The sequence below is a fragment of the Terrapene carolina genome, unplaced genomic scaffold (genome assembly GCF_002925995.2).
Source record: "Terrapene carolina triunguis isolate 2854851 unplaced genomic scaffold, T_m_triunguis-2.0 Scaffold231, whole genome shotgun sequence".
NCBI classification, from domain to species: domain Eukaryota; kingdom Metazoa; phylum Chordata; order Testudines; family Emydidae; genus Terrapene; species Terrapene triunguis.
In genome coordinates this window covers 15064773-15083917 of record NW_020664582.1, presented here as the reverse complement: position 1 = coordinate 15083917, position 19145 = coordinate 15064773, and the positions used below count along the sequence as shown (strand labels likewise).

Genomic DNA, 19145 nt, shown 5'->3' with positions numbered 1-19145 from the left:
GTAAAGGTGTGCAACTGTTGTGGACCCAGTGACTACAAGTTATAGCGCCGACAAAATCTACTGTTATCTAATTATTCCTACAGTATGGAGAGAGCCTACTTCTGCAATATGGCTCTGTAGTTATGCTTTTATAACCGAAGATGAATGACCTTCTCCTGTCCTGTTTTTAGAGAAGTCACTGGATGAGTTCTCATGTGAAAAGGAATGCAAAAAACCAGAGACTTCATTGCCATGTCACTGTAGATGCCATTCCCAGGCTGTGACTAATGACACTACTGCAGATGTGAACCAAGGTGCTTCTTGTTCTTTCACTAATTGTAAAACAGCAACTTCCATAAAAAGTGAAACACCATCAACAGACAAAGGTAACTTTCTATTTTTTTGGGGGGGGGGGTGGACATCTCATATGGCTATTCAATTTGTGGGTTCTCATTTCTCCTATGATTGCCAATGCCACACGAGTCAACAACTTATCAAGAGTGCTACTTTCATCTTGCTTTCACCCACCACCTTTTTTCTGGGTCATTAATGGCTCCTGGCTTTAAAGTTCCCCCTTCCTTCCAAGTGTCCAAATCAAAAATATGTCATAGGATAGCCCTACAGATGAGCGTGTTGATGGTCTCTTATGCTCAGTAGTGGTTGCAAGTGTTCTCCTGCATTGCTTCTTACTAGTTTGAAGTTCAGGAGCCTATAGTCAGCTCCCCATGAGGTCTCTAGCACTGCACTATAATCCAGTCTACCAAAAGAAACCTTGACTCAGAAACGAGTACCTTACAGTTTTTACTAGCTGTTAAATATTAACTTCTGGAATTTGGAATGCTGGGGAAGTAGATAATTGGTAGTTTGCATACTGGGAACACCCTCATTTGAAGCCTCCTCTTCTTTTCCCTATGTGATTCACAGGACAACTAGTTCTGGAAATTTCAGTGAAGGAGTACTATTGTGCTTTTGCAATGAAGTATTTTACCCATGGCTCTTGCTATTGAGTGTAATCCACTATGTCCATGTGATCTTGCCAGTTTTTCTCAGCAGCAAGTACCAGGGTCATTGTATAAATAGATGGCACATTTTTTTCTTTTGGTCCTAGCCTTTGGTGTAAAAGTCAGCTTTAAATTGCACTTCTCCCTGAAAGTGTTTTGCCCATTGTTGTGAAAGGATACACCTAAGATAGCTTTAGCTGAAAGGGGGTGTCGGGAATGTCTCATTATTTTCTCATTTTGTTTTCTTTATGCATTTGACAGCACTCTTACATGGTCAGTTGGCAGCGCTTTTTCTGTGTAGGCATTTTTCCTGTTATTACTGTGGGACTTTCACTTAGCAACAGGGAGTAGAAGAGCATTGAGAAAATATGAAGATGTGATTTGTAAAACCATGAAAAATTGGCAGGGGACTAGGATAGGTGTAGTACCTGAACATTTTTTTTTTTTTTAAAGAAAAAGAAAGACTAGATTTCAAGTTGGTGGTATCCCTTTTTAATAATAATAATAAACAAACCTGACTGACACAGATGAGAGATTTATTGGAATGAGGTTGCCATCCCTGGCTTCTCATATAATTTCTGTGCCAAGTACAATATTGACTAACAAAATCTTAGATTAAATCTCAGTAAAAACTTCTGAATTGTAACAACAGTAGGACAATTGTACAGACCGCCTAAGCAGGTTGTGGAAACTCCTTCGCTGGAGTTTCTTTTCAAAAGGAGGCTGGAGCCATCTGTCTTGGATGGTTTGGACACAACAAATCCTGCATCTTGGCAGAGGGTTAGACTAGATGACCCTTGTGGTCCCCTTCTACTGCAGTCTAATCTTTCTTTATGCCTAATTCTACAATGAAGTCACATTCCTCTGTTACTGATGGCAATCTGTGGCCATTTTAATGATTTTGCTGTTGCAGTTCTGCATTTTGATTTTAGTCATAGGTGCCAACTCCGTGGGTGCTCCGGGGCTGGAACACCCATAAAAAAAAAATAGTGGGTGCTCAGCACCCACCAGCCATCCGCTGATCAGCTGTTTGGCGGCAGGCGGGAGGCACTGTGGGAAAGGAGGCAGAGTAGGGATGGAAAGGGGCAGGAAGAGGTGGCGAGAGGGTGAGGCCTTGGAGGAAATGGCGGAGCGGGGGTGGAGCACCCATCTGGAAAGAAGAAAGTCGGTGCCTGTGATTTTTAGTGGAAGGATGTGAGCTATGAACAGGATATAATCATTGCTGTTTGAAAGTAAAAATCTCTTGCGTTTAGCCACAATAGCAGGAACAATGGTAAAAGATCAGTGGAAAGCTAAGAGAGATGTTTACATATAAGAAATTTTAAAGCTTTTTCTGCTGTGACAGACCCTCTAAAAATATTGTAAGGATTAAATAGCTGGTTTTTCCTTACCAATATAGCCAAAATCAGTTTTAGAAGGGAAACTAATAGCTAGTGCAATGCTTGTTATTTTCTTCTGTTAGGAGGCCTCCCTTAGACCAATCATTTTTTCCATGTTGCATAGTAGTAAAATCCTAAAGTAATGGTTCTTCCTATATAAATTTGCCTGCATTGTAATGAGGGAAGATGGGGTCCAGAAATGTCTACCAATATTATAGTCCACCTTGAGTCTAAACTATTTTTTCTGAATAAGTTTCATGACTGGAAATATTATTTACATTTATTTAATACACTTTTAGTAATGAATACTCCTGTTACAGAACATAATGCAAAAGTCACACTGTCTTCAAAATTATCTGCAAAGAAATGGGCATCTTTACATAGAGATGAAAATGACGACTTTCAAGTGGACAGGAAAAGGATACGTTTATTAGAAACTGAGCAGCAGGTGAGCAAAGTTTATTGGCAGTAAAATAATCCAGGCATAGCCGAACAAGGTTGTCAAATATCAATCAACATTTCAGTGCTAGAAGTAGAGATTAGTTGGTAATGTCACAACCATAAATTAGATTTACTTTTTTTCTTCATTTTTACTATTACTTGTTACAAAGGAATCCATTGTTGTATTTGATTTTCACAATAACTTGTTATGCAGATAAATTACTTGATGTATGCTAGTAAAAGGAGAATTTAAACACTCTGTCTCTATGAAGCCTACTCATATTAATTTATTGCTTTTATTTAGCAAAACAAAATTATTTTTTTAAAAGCATTATTAAGCTGTATATTTGTCTTGATAACCAAGATGTACAAATGTTATAGTAACTTTTCTTAAATTATTAATTTTTGGTTAGCTTATGTTAGATGTGGTTAAACTGATGGGTATTAACAATGCACTGAGTTTCTGAAACAGGCACAGAATGAAGAAAAAATTAAAATTATAAGAGTAACGTTTGACCACTAGTTTAGCTCTGATTTAATGCCACACCTTTGTCTGTTGTTGTACATTTGAGTGTTGCATGTTTTCCTAACAGGTAAGAAAACGTCATTGTTTTGCAAAGGGAGTGCAGTTTGTTGATGCTTTGGAAGTTTATCAACAGCGAAGAAATGGGGAACTGACTGTTCACTCAGAAAAAATTGCTGCTTTCTCTCCAAAAACAGTAAGTAGCATGGGTCTTGTAGGCCACTTATTAGTTCAAGTAACAAAGACAAATTTTGTTGCTATAAAGAAATTGTGCATGAAAGGCCAGTTTACAAGATGATTTTCAGAAAGCATCCTGCTGCATCAGGATCTAGAATCTTTAAGTTACTTTGCTGGCTCATCCCATGATGCAGTCTAGAAAGGACTGGAGGGAAAGTCTTCTGGTAAACGCCTGCATCTCTGGAATGCCCTTTCCTCTCACTGTTAGTCTGAGTACTTCTGTAGAATCCTTTTGGGCAAGGCTGAAGGCTTTTTTATCTCCCTTTTTGTTTGTGTGCTGGAGGTAGGATGTTGCTGTCTTGTCTTGCTTTTATCTGAAAAAGTAACCCACTTAAAAACATAAGAAATTGCTATATTGGGTCAGACTAATGGTCATCTTGCCCAGTATCCTGTCTTCCAACAGTGGCTGGTGCCAGATGCTTCAGAGGGAGTGAACAGAACAGCGCAATTTATTGAGTGATCCATCCCCTGTTGTCTGGTCCCAGCTTCTAGCAATCAAAACTTTAGGGACACCCAGAGAATGGGGTTGTGCCCCTGACCACCTTGGCTAATAGGTCCATCAATGGCTATGTTCCATTAACATATCCAATTCTTTTTTGAATCCTGTTATACTTTTGACCTTAACAATATCCCCTGACAACAAGTTCCATAGGTTGACTGTGCATTGTGTGGAGAAGTACTTCCTTATGTTTGTTTTAAACCTGCTGCTTATTAATTTCATTGGATGGCCCCTGGTTCATGTGTTGAGTGAAGGTGTAAATTACGCTTCCTTATTCACTTTCTCCACACCATTCATGGCTTTATAGACCTCTATCATATACCCCCTCAGTCATCTCTTTTCCAGGATGGACAATCCCAGTCTCTCTGTAATCTCTCCTCATATCGAAGTTGTTCCATATCCCTAATAATTTTTGTTGCTCTTTTCCAGTTCTCTCTCTTATTGCATTATGAAATTTTCTGTCCTATTATCTATCCCTTTCCTAAAGGTTCCTAACATTCAGTTAGCTTTTTGATTGTTGCTGCACATTGAACAGATGTTTTCAAAGAAATATCAATGATGTCTCCAAAATCTCTCTTTTTTGAGTGGTAACAGCAAATTTAGATCACATAATTTTGTTTGTACAGTTGAGATTATGTTTTCCAAAGTCCATTGCTTTTCATTTATGAACACTGAATTTCATCTCCCATTTTGTTGCCCCGCCACCCAGTTTTGAGAGATCCCTTTGTAACTCTTCACAGTCTGCTTTGGACTTAACTATCTTGAGTAATTTTGTATCATCTGCAAACTTTGCCAACACGCTGGTTACCCCTTTTTACGGATCATTTATGAATATGTTGAACAGCACTGTCCCTGCACAGATCCTTGGGGCACTTTGAAAACTGGCTGTTTATTCCTACCCTTTGTTTCCAATCTCTTAACCAATTACTGATCCATGAGAGAACCTTCACTCTTATTCACTCCTTGCTTTGCTAAAGAGCCTTTGGTGAGGGACCTTGTCAAAAGCTTTCTGAAAGTTCAGTTACACTGTATCACCCTTGTCCGTGTTTGTTGACAACCTGAAAGAATTCTGATGGATTGGTGCGGCATGATTTCCCTTTACAAAGCTGTGTGGACTCTTCCCCCAACAAATCATGTTCATCTGTTTGTCTGATAATTTTTCTGTGTCTGATAAAATTTGTTTTGTAAAGAGGCACAGGTGCCTAAAAAGTTAAAACTGATTACTGTTTTCTAACATTGTTACAAATTGTCACTTTTCCTAGCAGAACTTCCAAGAAAATGCAAGTTTCTTAAGGGAAACAGACTCAGAAATATGCAGTGGTATTTGCAGAGTTCCCCACTGGAAATTTGTTGCAATTTTTGGTGTTTGAGTTTTCTTCACTTTATTAGGAGGAGGGAGGTGGTGGAGGGCGGGGAAGTAATAACAACATTGTTCAAGCTAAACCAAAATAAAAAGAATATGAGACATTCCTAAAGTCAGTCCTACAGGGCTGATGCAGGAAAGTTGGATCACCTCAATGATATGTGAGGCTACTTAATGGCATTCGCATGAATTCTTATTGAAGGGCTATGCCAGAGTGGTCGCTACCAGTGCTAAAAAGTAGGATGAGAGTGAAGAGCTGCATGGGTTTGGCAGACAAACACAAGAGGAGAGGAGAATCTTTCCCTTTTTCAAAACTCCCAAGGATACTCTCTCCTTCCCATTTGTTTTTTGGACTTTTAAGTAATTCCCAGGTAATATGCATCTCTAGGTAATCCAGCACTAGAATAAAATATAGTCATTTGCATTTCATAGTGTATTAAAATCTGATAGAAGAATCAGTCAGTCTTTGGAAACACCCCTGAGCTGATGACCAGCTGGAGCCTCTTTTCTCTGTCTGATACACTCTCGGACCTTTGTATACATCTTTATGAACAATGACTTAAACATTATTTTTTATTTTAACTGTACACTTCTGGGTCCAGTTTGCACCTGCCTTTTTGAACTACAAAACAAACCAAAAGTTGTAATACTAATTTAAATACTGGTAGTTAATTATTTTCTTTTTTACAAAAGAGAACCAGTACTCTTGTTCATTTTAATGGGCAGTACATTTTATTATTGTTTTGGAAAGCTTCAGAGGTTTTCAAGTGGCATTTTTAAATGCCTCATGCTACTGAAATCAATTGGCATTGTGAAATCTGAAGGCCAGCAGAGTGTGCTGTTGGTTTTCAAATAAAAATATTTTCTTGCTTTATTGACCTTCACATTGAAGGGGACAGTGTTGTGGATTTGCTCAAAAAATTGAAAGATGGTTTAGAGGTTCTAGAATTTTTTATAAGTAGTGACAGTAACTAAGAATTTGTAGTGTTTGAGGAGCATTTTGCAACTCATTTTTAAGATAATTTACTACTTACATTAAAATAATTTAAAAAAAACCACACTGAATAAGAGAATTATCTATTATCTTCCTTCGCATCAGAAGGAAATCTATATTACTTCTGGGTTAACATTTGAGCAGTGCATATAATATGCCATCTATAGGCCTCATCTTGCAAATACTTACAGAAATAATGCTTAGTACCTGAATAATCTTGTTGATGTCCGGAAGGCTACTCAAGCAATAATAATGAAGCCCAGAAACTTTGGGCCCATGTTTGTGGCTATGCTTTCCAGATTTGGTAACAATTTGCGTAGTCTCACTCTTGGGCGTTGAAGAAGTCTGATACATTTATGCCTCTAGTCTTCTGTGGTGATGAAAAAGCTAGTATTGGATACAAATTTGGCACCTCCTAAAGTCAGGAAAAGTAAGATCATCTAAAACAAGACAGAGGATGTGTTTGGGATTAACAGTGAAGGGGGAAAATTCATGGGTGCAAAGTTTGAAGACCTATTTGGACACATCTTATGTAATATAAAAAAGAAACCATTACATGTATTTTGGCATGGTAAATATGAAAAACTTTCTCTCAGTGTACTTTTCTGGGAATGTCATTGGCACTGGAAGCAAATACTGCAGTTTTTGTGTTCTATTCCTGAAAGAACAAAGCTGCACCCTATGAAGTTGGTCTCATTAAGTCTTTTGAAATTCTTAAGTTTGCAAGACACAGGTGTCTCAGATTTAAAGTCTCTGTTTAACTTCCTCCTAAATAATTTTTGGGTTTAAAATAATTTATAATCCAGTTCACAATTGCCACCTTGGAGTTTGATTATTTTAGTTCAGGACTCTGGAAGGCAGGAAAAAATGATGAACTAAGTTAGATAATGAATGGGTGCACAATAGCAGCATTATTAACTAATTAATTATTTAAATGTCAAGCTTTAAAAAGTAAAATTAATATGGAAAATGAGACATCCATATCAGGTGATGGGGTTTTTGGAGGACACAAAAGGGTGAAATGCTGTATAGTGGAAGGATTCCAAAAATTTGAGAATTATGTAATTGTGTTGTAGCACATCATATTTCTGGATAAATGTATCAACTTTTCCTCCACATTTCTTATGGTTCTTCTAGAAATCAAAAGCGAAAAAAACAAATTCTGAAGCTGCTTAGAAGTCTGTATTTGGGCTCAAAGTTTGAGGCTATATTTTGAAATCTAAGGTGCAGCTCTGAACTACTAAAGAAATAGAGTCCATTATGGTTGTTTAAAACAGATGAGATTTGAGTTTGCCACTAGATCTGACTAGACTTCCAGTATATTTTTATCTTTCAATTTAACAGATATCTAATTTCCTTGTTGCTTTTGTGGGAAGGGCTGTAGTTGGGAATATTTGCAGGATCGAGGATATGTGGAACAATTTCTCTTCCTCATTAATATGATTGTGCTAAAAATAATGGTATAAGTAGTAATCAGCTGTGAATGAGAAGTTGCAATCTGTTTTTAGAGAGATATTTGTGTTAATGGATAGTAGTAGTGATACTATAATGAATAGGAAGAGGGCGGTCTTTTCAAAAATATTGACATACAAACAATAGAATGTTTTATGATGGCAAGAAAAGGAAGTGTAAACTATTCCTTGATAAACATTATTATTTATTTAGAGAATAAATAATATTACACAGTGCCTTACAATAGGTAGAATGTACCACAGAAATGATGATACCTCTGCTCCAAGAGCTAAAAATATCAAGGCATATGCAAGTAAAGTACATAGCAAACAAATTGACAAATGGTCATTATAGCATCATCTGAAATGGCTGCAGATGTTGGTAAACTGCATCAAATATTATAATAAAAGCACATGGAAACTGAGAACATTTTTTCCATAACTATCAGTGTATACAGATCAACATTGCTTGGGAAGATGCTGATGATTGTTCCAAGTAGCAACACACATACTTACCCTTTTATTTCCTTACATTCAGGCAATGAGGCATACCGTTCAACCCCCCGGGCCACTGTAAGGCAAAAAACACAGTTGAGAGCCTCTAATCATGTAAGAGTGAGATTATCAAGCAATAAACCCCTTTTGCCATTAGGATCTTTCAAGTTTTACATGTGGATAAATTAATGTGAAGTCTGCAGAAATTTAATTAACTCCTTTTTTGAACAGCCAGTTAAGATGCTCCTTGAATCACAGATATTTTGCAGTACAGAATTCTGTGAAAACTGCTTAGTGTAATTGATTGGGTGGTTAATGAAATGGTGAAAATGTTTCAAAACAGGCTAGGAAAGGTGCGTGTGTGTTTTTTGTTTTTTAATTGAAAGATGACTTGCCTAATGAGAATCTGAATCTCAAATCTGGTTGGCCAACAAGACCATGTGGCTTATTTTCATTACATAAAATATATTTTTAATTAACCTGTATTTGGCAGGCTGCTAATCACACATAATTCAGAATCCTGGGTATTTTAGTAGACTAGAATATCTGACCTGTGGCTGAAAAATGGTTATCTATGTGTATTCTTGTTACAGTACAGTCCTCCAGGTAACCGACTGAGCAGAGCAAGAAGAATTTAGAAATGTAGTAGAGTAAACAGACAGAATAGTGAGATCACCCTCTCTCCCCCCCGCCACTTGGCATTTACAAGGGAATTAAGGTGGGAGGCCAGATTTCCTGTCAGCCTCAGCTCAGGCATAGTGGTCAGTCAGCATATCTAGGATTTTTAAGTACAGGTAACCAATATGTTTGGTGGACAGTAAGTAAAGGTATCTTTACACTGCAGTTAAACACCCACGGCTGGCCCAGACCAGCTAACTCAGGCTCGCTGAGCTAAGGGGCTGTTTAATTGCGGTGTAGAGGTTCAGGTCCGGGCCTGCAGCTTGAGCCCAAATGTCTACACTGCAATTAAACAGCCCTTTAGCCCGAGCCCCACGAACCTGAGTTAGCAGACACAGGCCAGCTGTGGGTTTTTATTTGCAGTGTAAACATACCCTAAATGTCACTTGGCTGTATCAGGCTTTTCATTATATTAGGCTATACAAGACAACATTTTCCTGGCATTGTTTCATAAATGAAAAATACCACGGTAACTTTTAAAGCTCTTTGAGTCTACTATTTTTCCTTTCTTTTCTCATTCTGAGAGTAGCGGGGTGGGGAGATGAGGCAGTCCTCTGAGCATTGAAGATCCCTATTTATTTCCCCTCTGTTTTATACTCATTGACTGCAGGGCTGGCCTTATGCACAAACAACTGTTGTTGGAGTTCCATGCAAAATCTCAGGGATGTGCAGCCCAATTTCCTCCACTTCTGACGCTTTCTGGTAACAAGGCCAGATGGAAAATCAATTCACTGAAGAGTTCCTTCTTCCATCAGAGAAACTAGAGGGGAAATTCACAGTCCTATGTTTCTCTGTCTCTACCCCCTTGGGAGTTTGGGGGCTTACTCTTGCTGCAAATTTTTAGGCCAGCTCTACTTGACCATAATAATGATACATATTAGTGTTTTTCTGTAGCTCTGGGATAGAAAGACACTTCTTATGATGGTGGGTGAATGTTATTCCCATTTTCAGATGAATAAACTGAGGTAAAGGGGAGAGTACACGATTTATCAAAGACTACAAGGATACATGTGGCAATCAGCAATAGAACTCAGTCTTCCTTATTCCTAGTCCCCTGCTTTAACAAATAGCTGTGCGGTCTCCCAAAGGCCCTACATCAGGCCACTATTATTCTAGCTATGGCTGACACTTAGAAGCCTCTCAATATCACAGTCCAACAAAGTAACTATTGAGCAATGCAAGATACCCACCGTTCTTAGGAACTGAATACATAGTTTCAGAAAGACTTTTAGCATCTGCTAGCACAAGAATCTATCCTGCAGAAATTGGAATTGGTCTTGATTCTCCTGAAGGGGAGTGCAGAGCACTATAAATTGGCCAGTTTACCTAAATAAATAATTTCCCATCTTAATATGTGATTTTTTTCAATGTTGAAATGGTAAGAGATTCCCGGAAGTTCAATAACATGGCCTTGATCACAGTCTTTGGAAAAAAAAACATTTTGGCTTTTGGAGGATGTAGTTACTCTGAAGAGTTTCTATTTGCATAGCTCTGAATGGTATGGGGGAACCAATCTAGCAGAGGAGTTGTAAAATATATGCTTTCTCTATTATTAAAGGGAAAATTAAGGTAATTTCCTAAATATAATAGTTTCCCTTGATCCCACTGAAAAGGTCTTGAGAAAAATCACTAGAGTATCCTCCAGTTACATTCCTATTTTTGTTGAAGTACACTTCAGTCGGCAATGAATCTAAAACATGCTTTGCTGCCCAGAAATAGAGACAAAAGTGAGAGGTGCTATAGTCGTCTAGATAGATTCTTCATTCTTACTGGCTTTCAACCATGTCTTGAAACTCCTCTGTAGAGCAAGCATTTCATGTACTTGCTGTTTTTTATCTACATTATGGGTTTTATTGAAATCTCATCAGTAATCATGATACATTATGCGCTTTCCTTTGTATTCTGATGAGAATATGTCCTAGAAATAGAATCATGCCATGTAGCACTTTATAATACTTTTGCATATTTGTGGAATTGTGTGATCTCTCAAAGCAACATTAGAACAGTTTTTGAGCTACAGCTGAAGAGGGAGCAGAATGATTTTTTTTAAAGGACATTGGTTTATTTTTAAAAGTGGAAGGGCATGAAGTTATTTACCAACTATGACCTTTAATTTTTTTTTAAAGCAGGGGGGATATTTTAAGGGGGAATTTGTTTGATAGCAATAGGCAATTCTGGAATAGTAAGGCCTCATCTACATTTAAAAAAATTTCTGCTTTAACTTTGCCAGCATAGTTAAATAGACAAAATCCCCCCGATGTGCACACAGATTAGTATAAAAGTGCTTACGCGGGTATAGCTTATTTCATTTTACCAAAGTGGAATAAGCTATACCAGCATAGAGCTTATACTAGTAGCATCTGCATTAGGGCTTTTACTGGATAACTGTTGGTAAAAAAACAAAAACAAAGCAACACCAAAACTATTGATATAGTCATGCCTGTAAAACTTGTTAAATGTAGACCAGGCTTAAGATTTTAATTTCACTTCTGGGTAAATCTAGTACAGTTTTAGACCCTGATCCTGTAACTGTCACTGCATAGGTGCATGGGTCTCCCAGGATGGAGCTAGTTGCAGGAGCAAGACTTAAGTTTAACATAAGAATCTGTCGTATTTAAATTTTTGGTGATGGGGGAGTTCTCTCTTTATTAATAAAGAAATTTAACACAACTCTAAAACATTTGTAAACTTAAGCATCTGTGCCATTAATTTAGAATCTTAAAATCTGTCATGTATTACATGAAGAAATGTATAGATGAAAAGAACTGATATTTTATTATTTATTTTTGTTGTTGCACTTGAAGATCCCAAGCAGGATTGAGGCTCTATTGTAATAGGAACTGTACAAACACATAGTAAGAGAAGTCGTACAATCTAAATATTCAAGCCAATGAAGGCCTTAAAAACTAAATATACAAGAAAAAGGTGTAGGATTCAACAGACAAGCAGAGTGATCAGGATGATGGTTGGCAAACATCCTGTTAGTTCCATGATTTCTTTGAAATATCCTCTTTCTCCTCTCTCGCTCCACTTACAGAACTCTTGTTGCAGCTGTCTCATCAACTAGCCATAAGGGTTTTTTTTGGTGTGTCAAAACCTAAGGTTATTTTTAGCATTGGGTAAGTGCTAATTCTGGACTGAAAATTAATTTATATATTTGTGATGGTGTTAATACAAGAATACATACCATATACTTATTCACCACTCACTTTCTTAAACAAATTTTCAACTGTCATTTTTGGTGAGACATCCACAAAACAAGGTATGTATGTGCTGCCTTTGATAGGCATGGAGGAGCAGTTAACTAATAAACACTCTTCCCTAAGCATTGCTGATGTGGATGATGATAGTGCAAAATAAAGTTAATTTAAAGAGCTATGTTAATTTCAACACCTTTTTGTCAATGCTCAAAAATAAGGGGTTTATTCATGCAAGTAGTTCTCTTTAATGTTGACTACGTGTGTGCCTTGATTGGAGGCTAAACACCGAATGTTTCCAAATGACAAAGAAGTTTTCTTACTTTTTTAATAGCTTAGTAAAAACAATGGAAAGTTTTTAAAATTATTTAATTTTATATATGTTTTAAAATTTGGATAGTGTCTTTTTAGAATAAGTGTTTCTCTGTTTCTTACAGAATTATTTCTCTTAACCAGTGGGATAATGAAACTTTCTGTGTTTAATCTCAGTATTTTATCCTACTTGATCATTCCTGCATGCAAGGAAATTTTTGAAGTTAATGAGCTGTAATTTTCTTGCCAAATAATCCCTCTTTGTGACCTAACAGAGAAGGAATAGATTGTCTGTAGCTTAGAATTTTTTAAGTAGGTACTTGTATTTCCATTCCAAGAGTTGTTTGAAAGCAAGATATGCTTTCTTCTGGTCTTGTTTGTTGATGCAGTGTATTGTTAAGACCGGAGAATGTTACAAGTCTGACAAGGCTTAACTGCTGTTATAATAGTTTCATTTTATAGCTGATACTTGTGGTATAAGTCCAACATTTTCAAATTTAGATGTCTAATTCTAAGCACCTAATTAAAAGTAGCTTTTCAGAGGTGCTGAACACAAGAGCTCTTACTCACGCCTACTGGAACTGTGGGAGCTCTGTGAAATGTCTCTTTTTTTTTTAAGTGCCTGAAAATAGATTTTTAGTGCCTGTAAGGTAGTCTCAAAAATGTTGGACTTAGTGTACATCTCAGAATAATTTTTGTTATATTATCTCAGTTGTTACATTCATTTTAAGACTTGGTCCAGTTTGTAACATAGTCCTGCTCCTGCAAACCTTACTCATGTGCTTAATTTTACTCACATGAGCAGTCCCAGTGTGGCTAATGAGGCTACTTGCATGAGTGTTTGCAGGGGCTTTATAATGTACAGTGTAGTACGGTTATAGGTAGAATCAATATAATCTACACATTTTACTGAGAACTCTCTTCCCTTTAAAATTGCTCTTGGTTGTTTTGGTATTGTACAAACAAAACTAGATGTAATAACAGCGGATGTCCTAAATTCAACTCCTTTGTTTTTTCCTTTTAATAATTACCCTAATATTGCAACATCATACTCCTGTCTCCAAAAAGCCCCCCAACATGGTACTGAAAACTCTGGCCCACTGATTTACTTGGAGTCAACAGTTTTAAAACCTATTCTAATAATATCCTTGATCCTTCATTCTAATGCTTTTTATGTCAGGCGTTGAAAACAATTTGGCCCTGTCAATACAAGTGGCCAAATTGTTTTCAGTTACATTTGAGGAAGAAGTGTGTTATACATAATAATGAACCCTCTTAAAATGGAAAAAAGGTTGTGTTAGCTGCAGAGTGCTTGTCTGCAGTTTTGTAACATTCTTTTTAGACTTCTGTAATTTATTACAGCTTTTGGTAATCTTCTTTCTCCCAGACTGTGGCTGAGGCTGTAGCTACACTAAAGAGCTTACAGTGGCGCAGTTGCACCCATGCAAGCTCTCTAGTGTAGCTGCGGAGAGAGCTCTCCTGTCGACTTCGCTACCATTGCTCATTAGTGGTAGATTAATTATGTCAGTGGGAGCAGCTCTCTTGCTGACATACAGGTTGAACCTCTTTAGTCTGGCATCCTCGGAACCTGACTGGTGCCGAACCAGAGAATGTGCTGAACCACGGGAGGTCAATACAGTATTGTAATGAGCGGGGTCTCTTTTTATTTTTATTTCACTGAGGCGAATAAACAGAACAACGTACCGATGTGCCCTTTTCCAATTTCTGCAACAATTCCACCTTTTCCTGTATCGATATTGACACATGCGTACGCCTAGCAGCATTACCTACACTTCCACTGCTTGCTGGTCTCTTAGAAGACATATTTAGGGATAAATTAGAGCTAAATAACAACACAGAACACTGAGAGCAAGGACTGGCGGCTGTAAACAAACTTTGCTGGACCGCGGGAAACTTGGACCCACTCAGGATAAGCGGACATCCGGCTAACTAAAATCATGCTGGACCATGGATGTTGCCGGAGCAGAGAGTGCTGGACTAGAGAGGTTCAACCGGTAGCGCTGTCCACACCTGGGCTTAGGTCAGTGTAACTCAGGGGTTCTCAAACTGGGGGTTGTGAGGTGGTTATATGGGGGGTCGTGAGCTGTCAACCTCCACCCCAAACCCTTCTTTGCTTCCAGCATTTATAATGGTGTTATAAATTAAAAACACTTGTTTATATATTTAAGGGGGGTCGCACTCAGAGGCTTTCTATGTGAAAGGGGTCACCAGTAAAAAAAGTTTGATTAAATTGTGTGGTGGCCAGAGGTGCCCTCCTGATTACAAGACTAGCCAAAACCCCAGTTATATAGAGGAGTCAGTGGGGGTTTATATATTTGACCCAGAAATATGTAGTACCATCTTTTTAATTTAACTGTAATCAAAACACAGACAATATTTCCTCATACAAAATCCTTTTAAATTTAGGAATTAATTCATGCAAAAACTCAAGTGTTAAGAAACAAGTGGAGTTAGTTATGGGCATAATGTAATGCAACAATGTGTGTACGTGGGGAGATGGAAGAATTAACCAAAAGGAGGTGGCATAATGGAAAACATTCTGTAGGAAGGCAGCTTGGTTCAAAACAAAAACATGGGAATCAGGAAACTTGAGTTTTATTCTCAGCTTTTGCTGCATGACTTTGGGTAAGTTGCTTTAAGGAAGACCTTTCCACTGTCCATAAGGGGGAAGGTATTCTTAGTTCCAATAGCAGTGCATGATTATTCTGTTCTTTTTTTAATCTTTATAACAATTAGTGAGTTGTAATGCTAGTGGGGGTGCTGGACTGACTTCACTGGAGATAAGGTGTTTATCGACAGAGTGACTGTAGCAAGGGTGCTGACTGTCCCAGCTCAGCATCAGTGCACCTCTGCTTTAATGTGCAAGGCCACTTTTGGGCTGAAAATAAAGTTTTGCCCTTACACTTCTCAGTAACTTTGTCACAGCGGTGGGTTTAAAAGGCTTGGCTGGCTAGTCACTTTCCTTTTCATTACAAGAAAACAAAACATAACATGATATATCAAATTGCTTAATACTCACTGCTGTGGTGGTGCTGGCCAACTGAAACATACTGTGAGGAGAAAAAGGCAGCTGTCAACTCTAAATGCAAGCCAGAAATGCTTCTGCTTTGGATGGGCAAGCTTGATACACTCTTAATAATAACTACTGTTGAAAGTATATTAAAACATATGTATTAAGCAGCTTGTGACAATCTTTTTTTCCTAAAAGAAAACAAAATTAATGATAACCTGTGGTTTTGCGTGATGTGATGACACAAAGGACAAGGGGAGGGCAAAACACAGGAGAGAAAACTATCAGTACAGAATCTGAACTGCCCTCCACTCAGTCTACAGCTATCTAGTCTAAAATGGGCCTATACATTTTTATTAGGGCTGTCGGTTAACCACAGTTAACTCACACGATTAACTAAAAAAAATTAACTGCAATTAAAAAAATTAATCGCGATTAATCGCACTGTTAAACAATAGAATACCAATTGAAATTTATTACAATTTTTTGGATGTTTTCCTACATTTTCAAATATATTGATTTGTATTTCAACACCGAATACACAGTGTACAGTGCTCACTTTATATTATTATTTTTGATTACAAATATTTGCACTCTAAAAATGATAAAATAAATAGTATTTTTCAATTCACTGCGTACAAGTACTGTGCAGTGCAATCTCTTTATTGTGAAAGTGTAACTTACAAATGTAGATTTTTTTTGTTACATAACTGCACTCAAAAACAAAATATTTAAAACTTCAGAGCCTACAAGTCCACTCAGTCCTACTTTTTGTTCAGCCAATTGCTAAGACAAACAAGTTTGTGTACATTTACAGGAGATACTGCTGACTGCTTCTTATTTACAATGTCACCTGAAAGTGAGAACAGGCATTCGCATGGCGTTGCAAGGTATTTACTTGCCAGATATGCTAAACATTCATATGTCCCTTCATGCTTCGGCCACCATTCCAGAGGACATGCTTTCATGCTGATGATGATGCTTAAAAAAATAATGCGTTAATTAAATTTGTGACTGAACTCCTTAGGGGAGAATTGTATGTCTCCTGTTCTGTTTTACCCTCATTCTGCCATATATTTCAAGTTATAGCAGTCTCGGATGATGACCCAGCACATATTCGTTTTAAGAACACTTTCACAGCAGATTTGACAAAATGCATAGAAGGTACTAATATGAGATTTCTAAAGATAGCTACGGCACTTGACCAAAGGTTTAAGAATCTGAAGTGCCTTCCAAAATCTGAGAGGGATGAGGTGTGGAAAATGCTTTCAGATGTCTTAAAAGAGCAACACTCCGATGTGGAAACTAAAGAACCTGAACCACCAAAAAAGAAAATCAACCTTCTGCTGGTGGCATCTGACTCAGATGATGAAAATGAACATGCGTTGATCTGCTCTCGATCGTTATCGAGCAGGACCCGTCATCAGCATGGACACATGTCCCCTGGAATGGTGGTTGAAGCATCAAGGGACATATGAATCTTTAGTACATCAGGCACATAAATATCTTGCGATGCCGGCTACAACAGTGCACTGCGAATGCCTGTTCTCACTTTCAGGTGACATTGTAAACAAGAAGTGGGCAGCATGATCTCCTGCAAATTGTTACCAAACTTGTTTGTCTGAGTGATCGGCTGAAGTAGACTGAGTGGACTTGTAGGTTCTCAAGTTTTACATTGTTTTATTTTGAATGCAGTTATTTTTTGTACGTAATTCTACATTTGTAAGTTCAACGTTCATTATAAAGAGATTGCATTACAGTACTTGCATTAGGTGAATTGAAATATACTATTTATTTTGTTTTTTACAGCACAAATATTTGTAATCAAAAATAAATATAAAGTGAGCACAGTACACATTGTATTGTGTTGTAATTGAAATTAATATATAAATGTAGAAAACATCCAAAAATATTTAAATAAATGGTATTGTATTATTGTTTAACTGCAATTAATTGTGATTGATTGATTTTTTTTAATCGCTTGACAGCCCTAATTTTTATAAGCTCTGTTGGACATTAACACAAGGTAAACACATGCTCTTGTGATACTAGTAGTGTTTTGGTTAAATGAACTAGTTTATAATAGTTAAGTCACTTTTGAGGAAAATATATTACATTTTATTTTCTTGTTTCTCTCATTTATATTCCAAATTCATTTATTTTTATATATATATATATATATATAGTATTTATTAATTACTTTAACGTCTTTTTTAAGACTGACATTTTATTTGTCAATAACTCTGATGTGTTGATCTTTATTTTCGTTTATTTCAGGAAAATAGATACAAACAGTGTACTATGGTGCTGTCCTCATAGTCATAATTAATTAAACCATTCAGTTTTATACTATTTACTGTGTTTAGCTTTTGAGCCCCATTTATTGCCTATAATCAATATGAGAGAACTAGTGAGAAGCACCTTCCAGTGCTGTATCAAGGGAATGTCTGTAGACATAATGAAGGCCGGGCCCTTCCTGTCCAAAGCAATTGACTGTCTTTAGCCTCTTTGAGCCTGGGAACCCATGTTTGTTCTTGAACTGGGGATTCTTACAAAATAGTGCAGTTCTAGTATAAATCTAGATGAGAAATTATACCCTTGTTGTACTCTCTTGGTTAATTATGCAGAAGTATTGACTTTGAGAAACTGGGGCAGCTGTGTTAAGGAATCCCCATTTACACTAGGTAAAAAAGTAAACAGTAAATGGAGAGTAGTGTAACAAACACTTGGGGTATCAAAAAACAACTGTGAAAAGAATCTGTCTTAATGTGCTAGCCCACTGCAGTTTAACATATTGCTTACAACCTTCACAATAGAGTTTGAGTGACTTCAGTTACACATTCCAGGAGACTGGCAGTCTGTTACAATCAGAGTCCAGACTCTAAAGCAGGCTAATTTACAGCAATGGGATGAAGAAAGTTGTGGATTTGTATTACACACTCTCACCTGACACCGTATCTGATCCCTTACCCGCTGATTGACATCTTGAATGAGCTCTTTGAAGCAAGTTCCAGCTTAATTAAAACGTTTGCTTGGTTAGCAGTGATCTGTGAAAGCCTGTGATAAATATTGAATCGGGTTCACCTGCTGGTTACTGTGAGTGGATAAACAGCTGCTTTGTGCAGTTTAATCAAGAGACTGTAGCAGCAGAATACTACTCCTTTTAAAAGCGTTTTAAAAAAGAATAGCTGAAAAGCTCTAGTAATGTCACTTCTGATATCTTACTAGGGTGTGCTTGTGTGAGATTTCACACAACAGGTATTCACCACTGTATCATTCAGATGGCTTTGTACCCAATGAAATATAGAAGAAGATATCAAGAAGTCCTCTTATCTCTGTGCTTCAAAGATCATAGCCTCAGTGTTTGTTTAACCTTATTTTACACTTAACTCTCTCAGTGCATTTGACTCTTCTTTTATTATTCATAGAATCTCAGAAATGCAGGGTTGGAAGGGACTTTAAGAGGTCATCAAGTCCAGCCCCCTGCACTGAGGCAGGACCAAATAAACCTAGACTATCCCTGACAGGTGTTTATCCACCCTGTTCTTAAAAACCTCCATTGATG

The 19145-nt window shown here is 37.3% G+C and overlaps 1 protein-coding gene across 1 annotated transcript in view; it reads left to right on the top strand.

Annotated features, from left to right (window-relative positions):
* The window catches only part of BRIP1 (BRCA1 interacting protein C-terminal helicase 1), a 115166-nt gene that overhangs the window by 4398 nt on the left and 91623 nt on the right, over positions 1–19145 (top strand). Inside the window, exons 4-6 of the mRNA XM_029912529.1 lie at positions 171–365; positions 2680–2807; positions 3394–3519. Coding sequence (XP_029768389.1) covers positions 171–365; positions 2680–2807; positions 3394–3519 — 449 coding nt within the window. The remainder of the gene's footprint in view (positions 1–170; positions 366–2679; positions 2808–3393; positions 3520–19145) is intronic.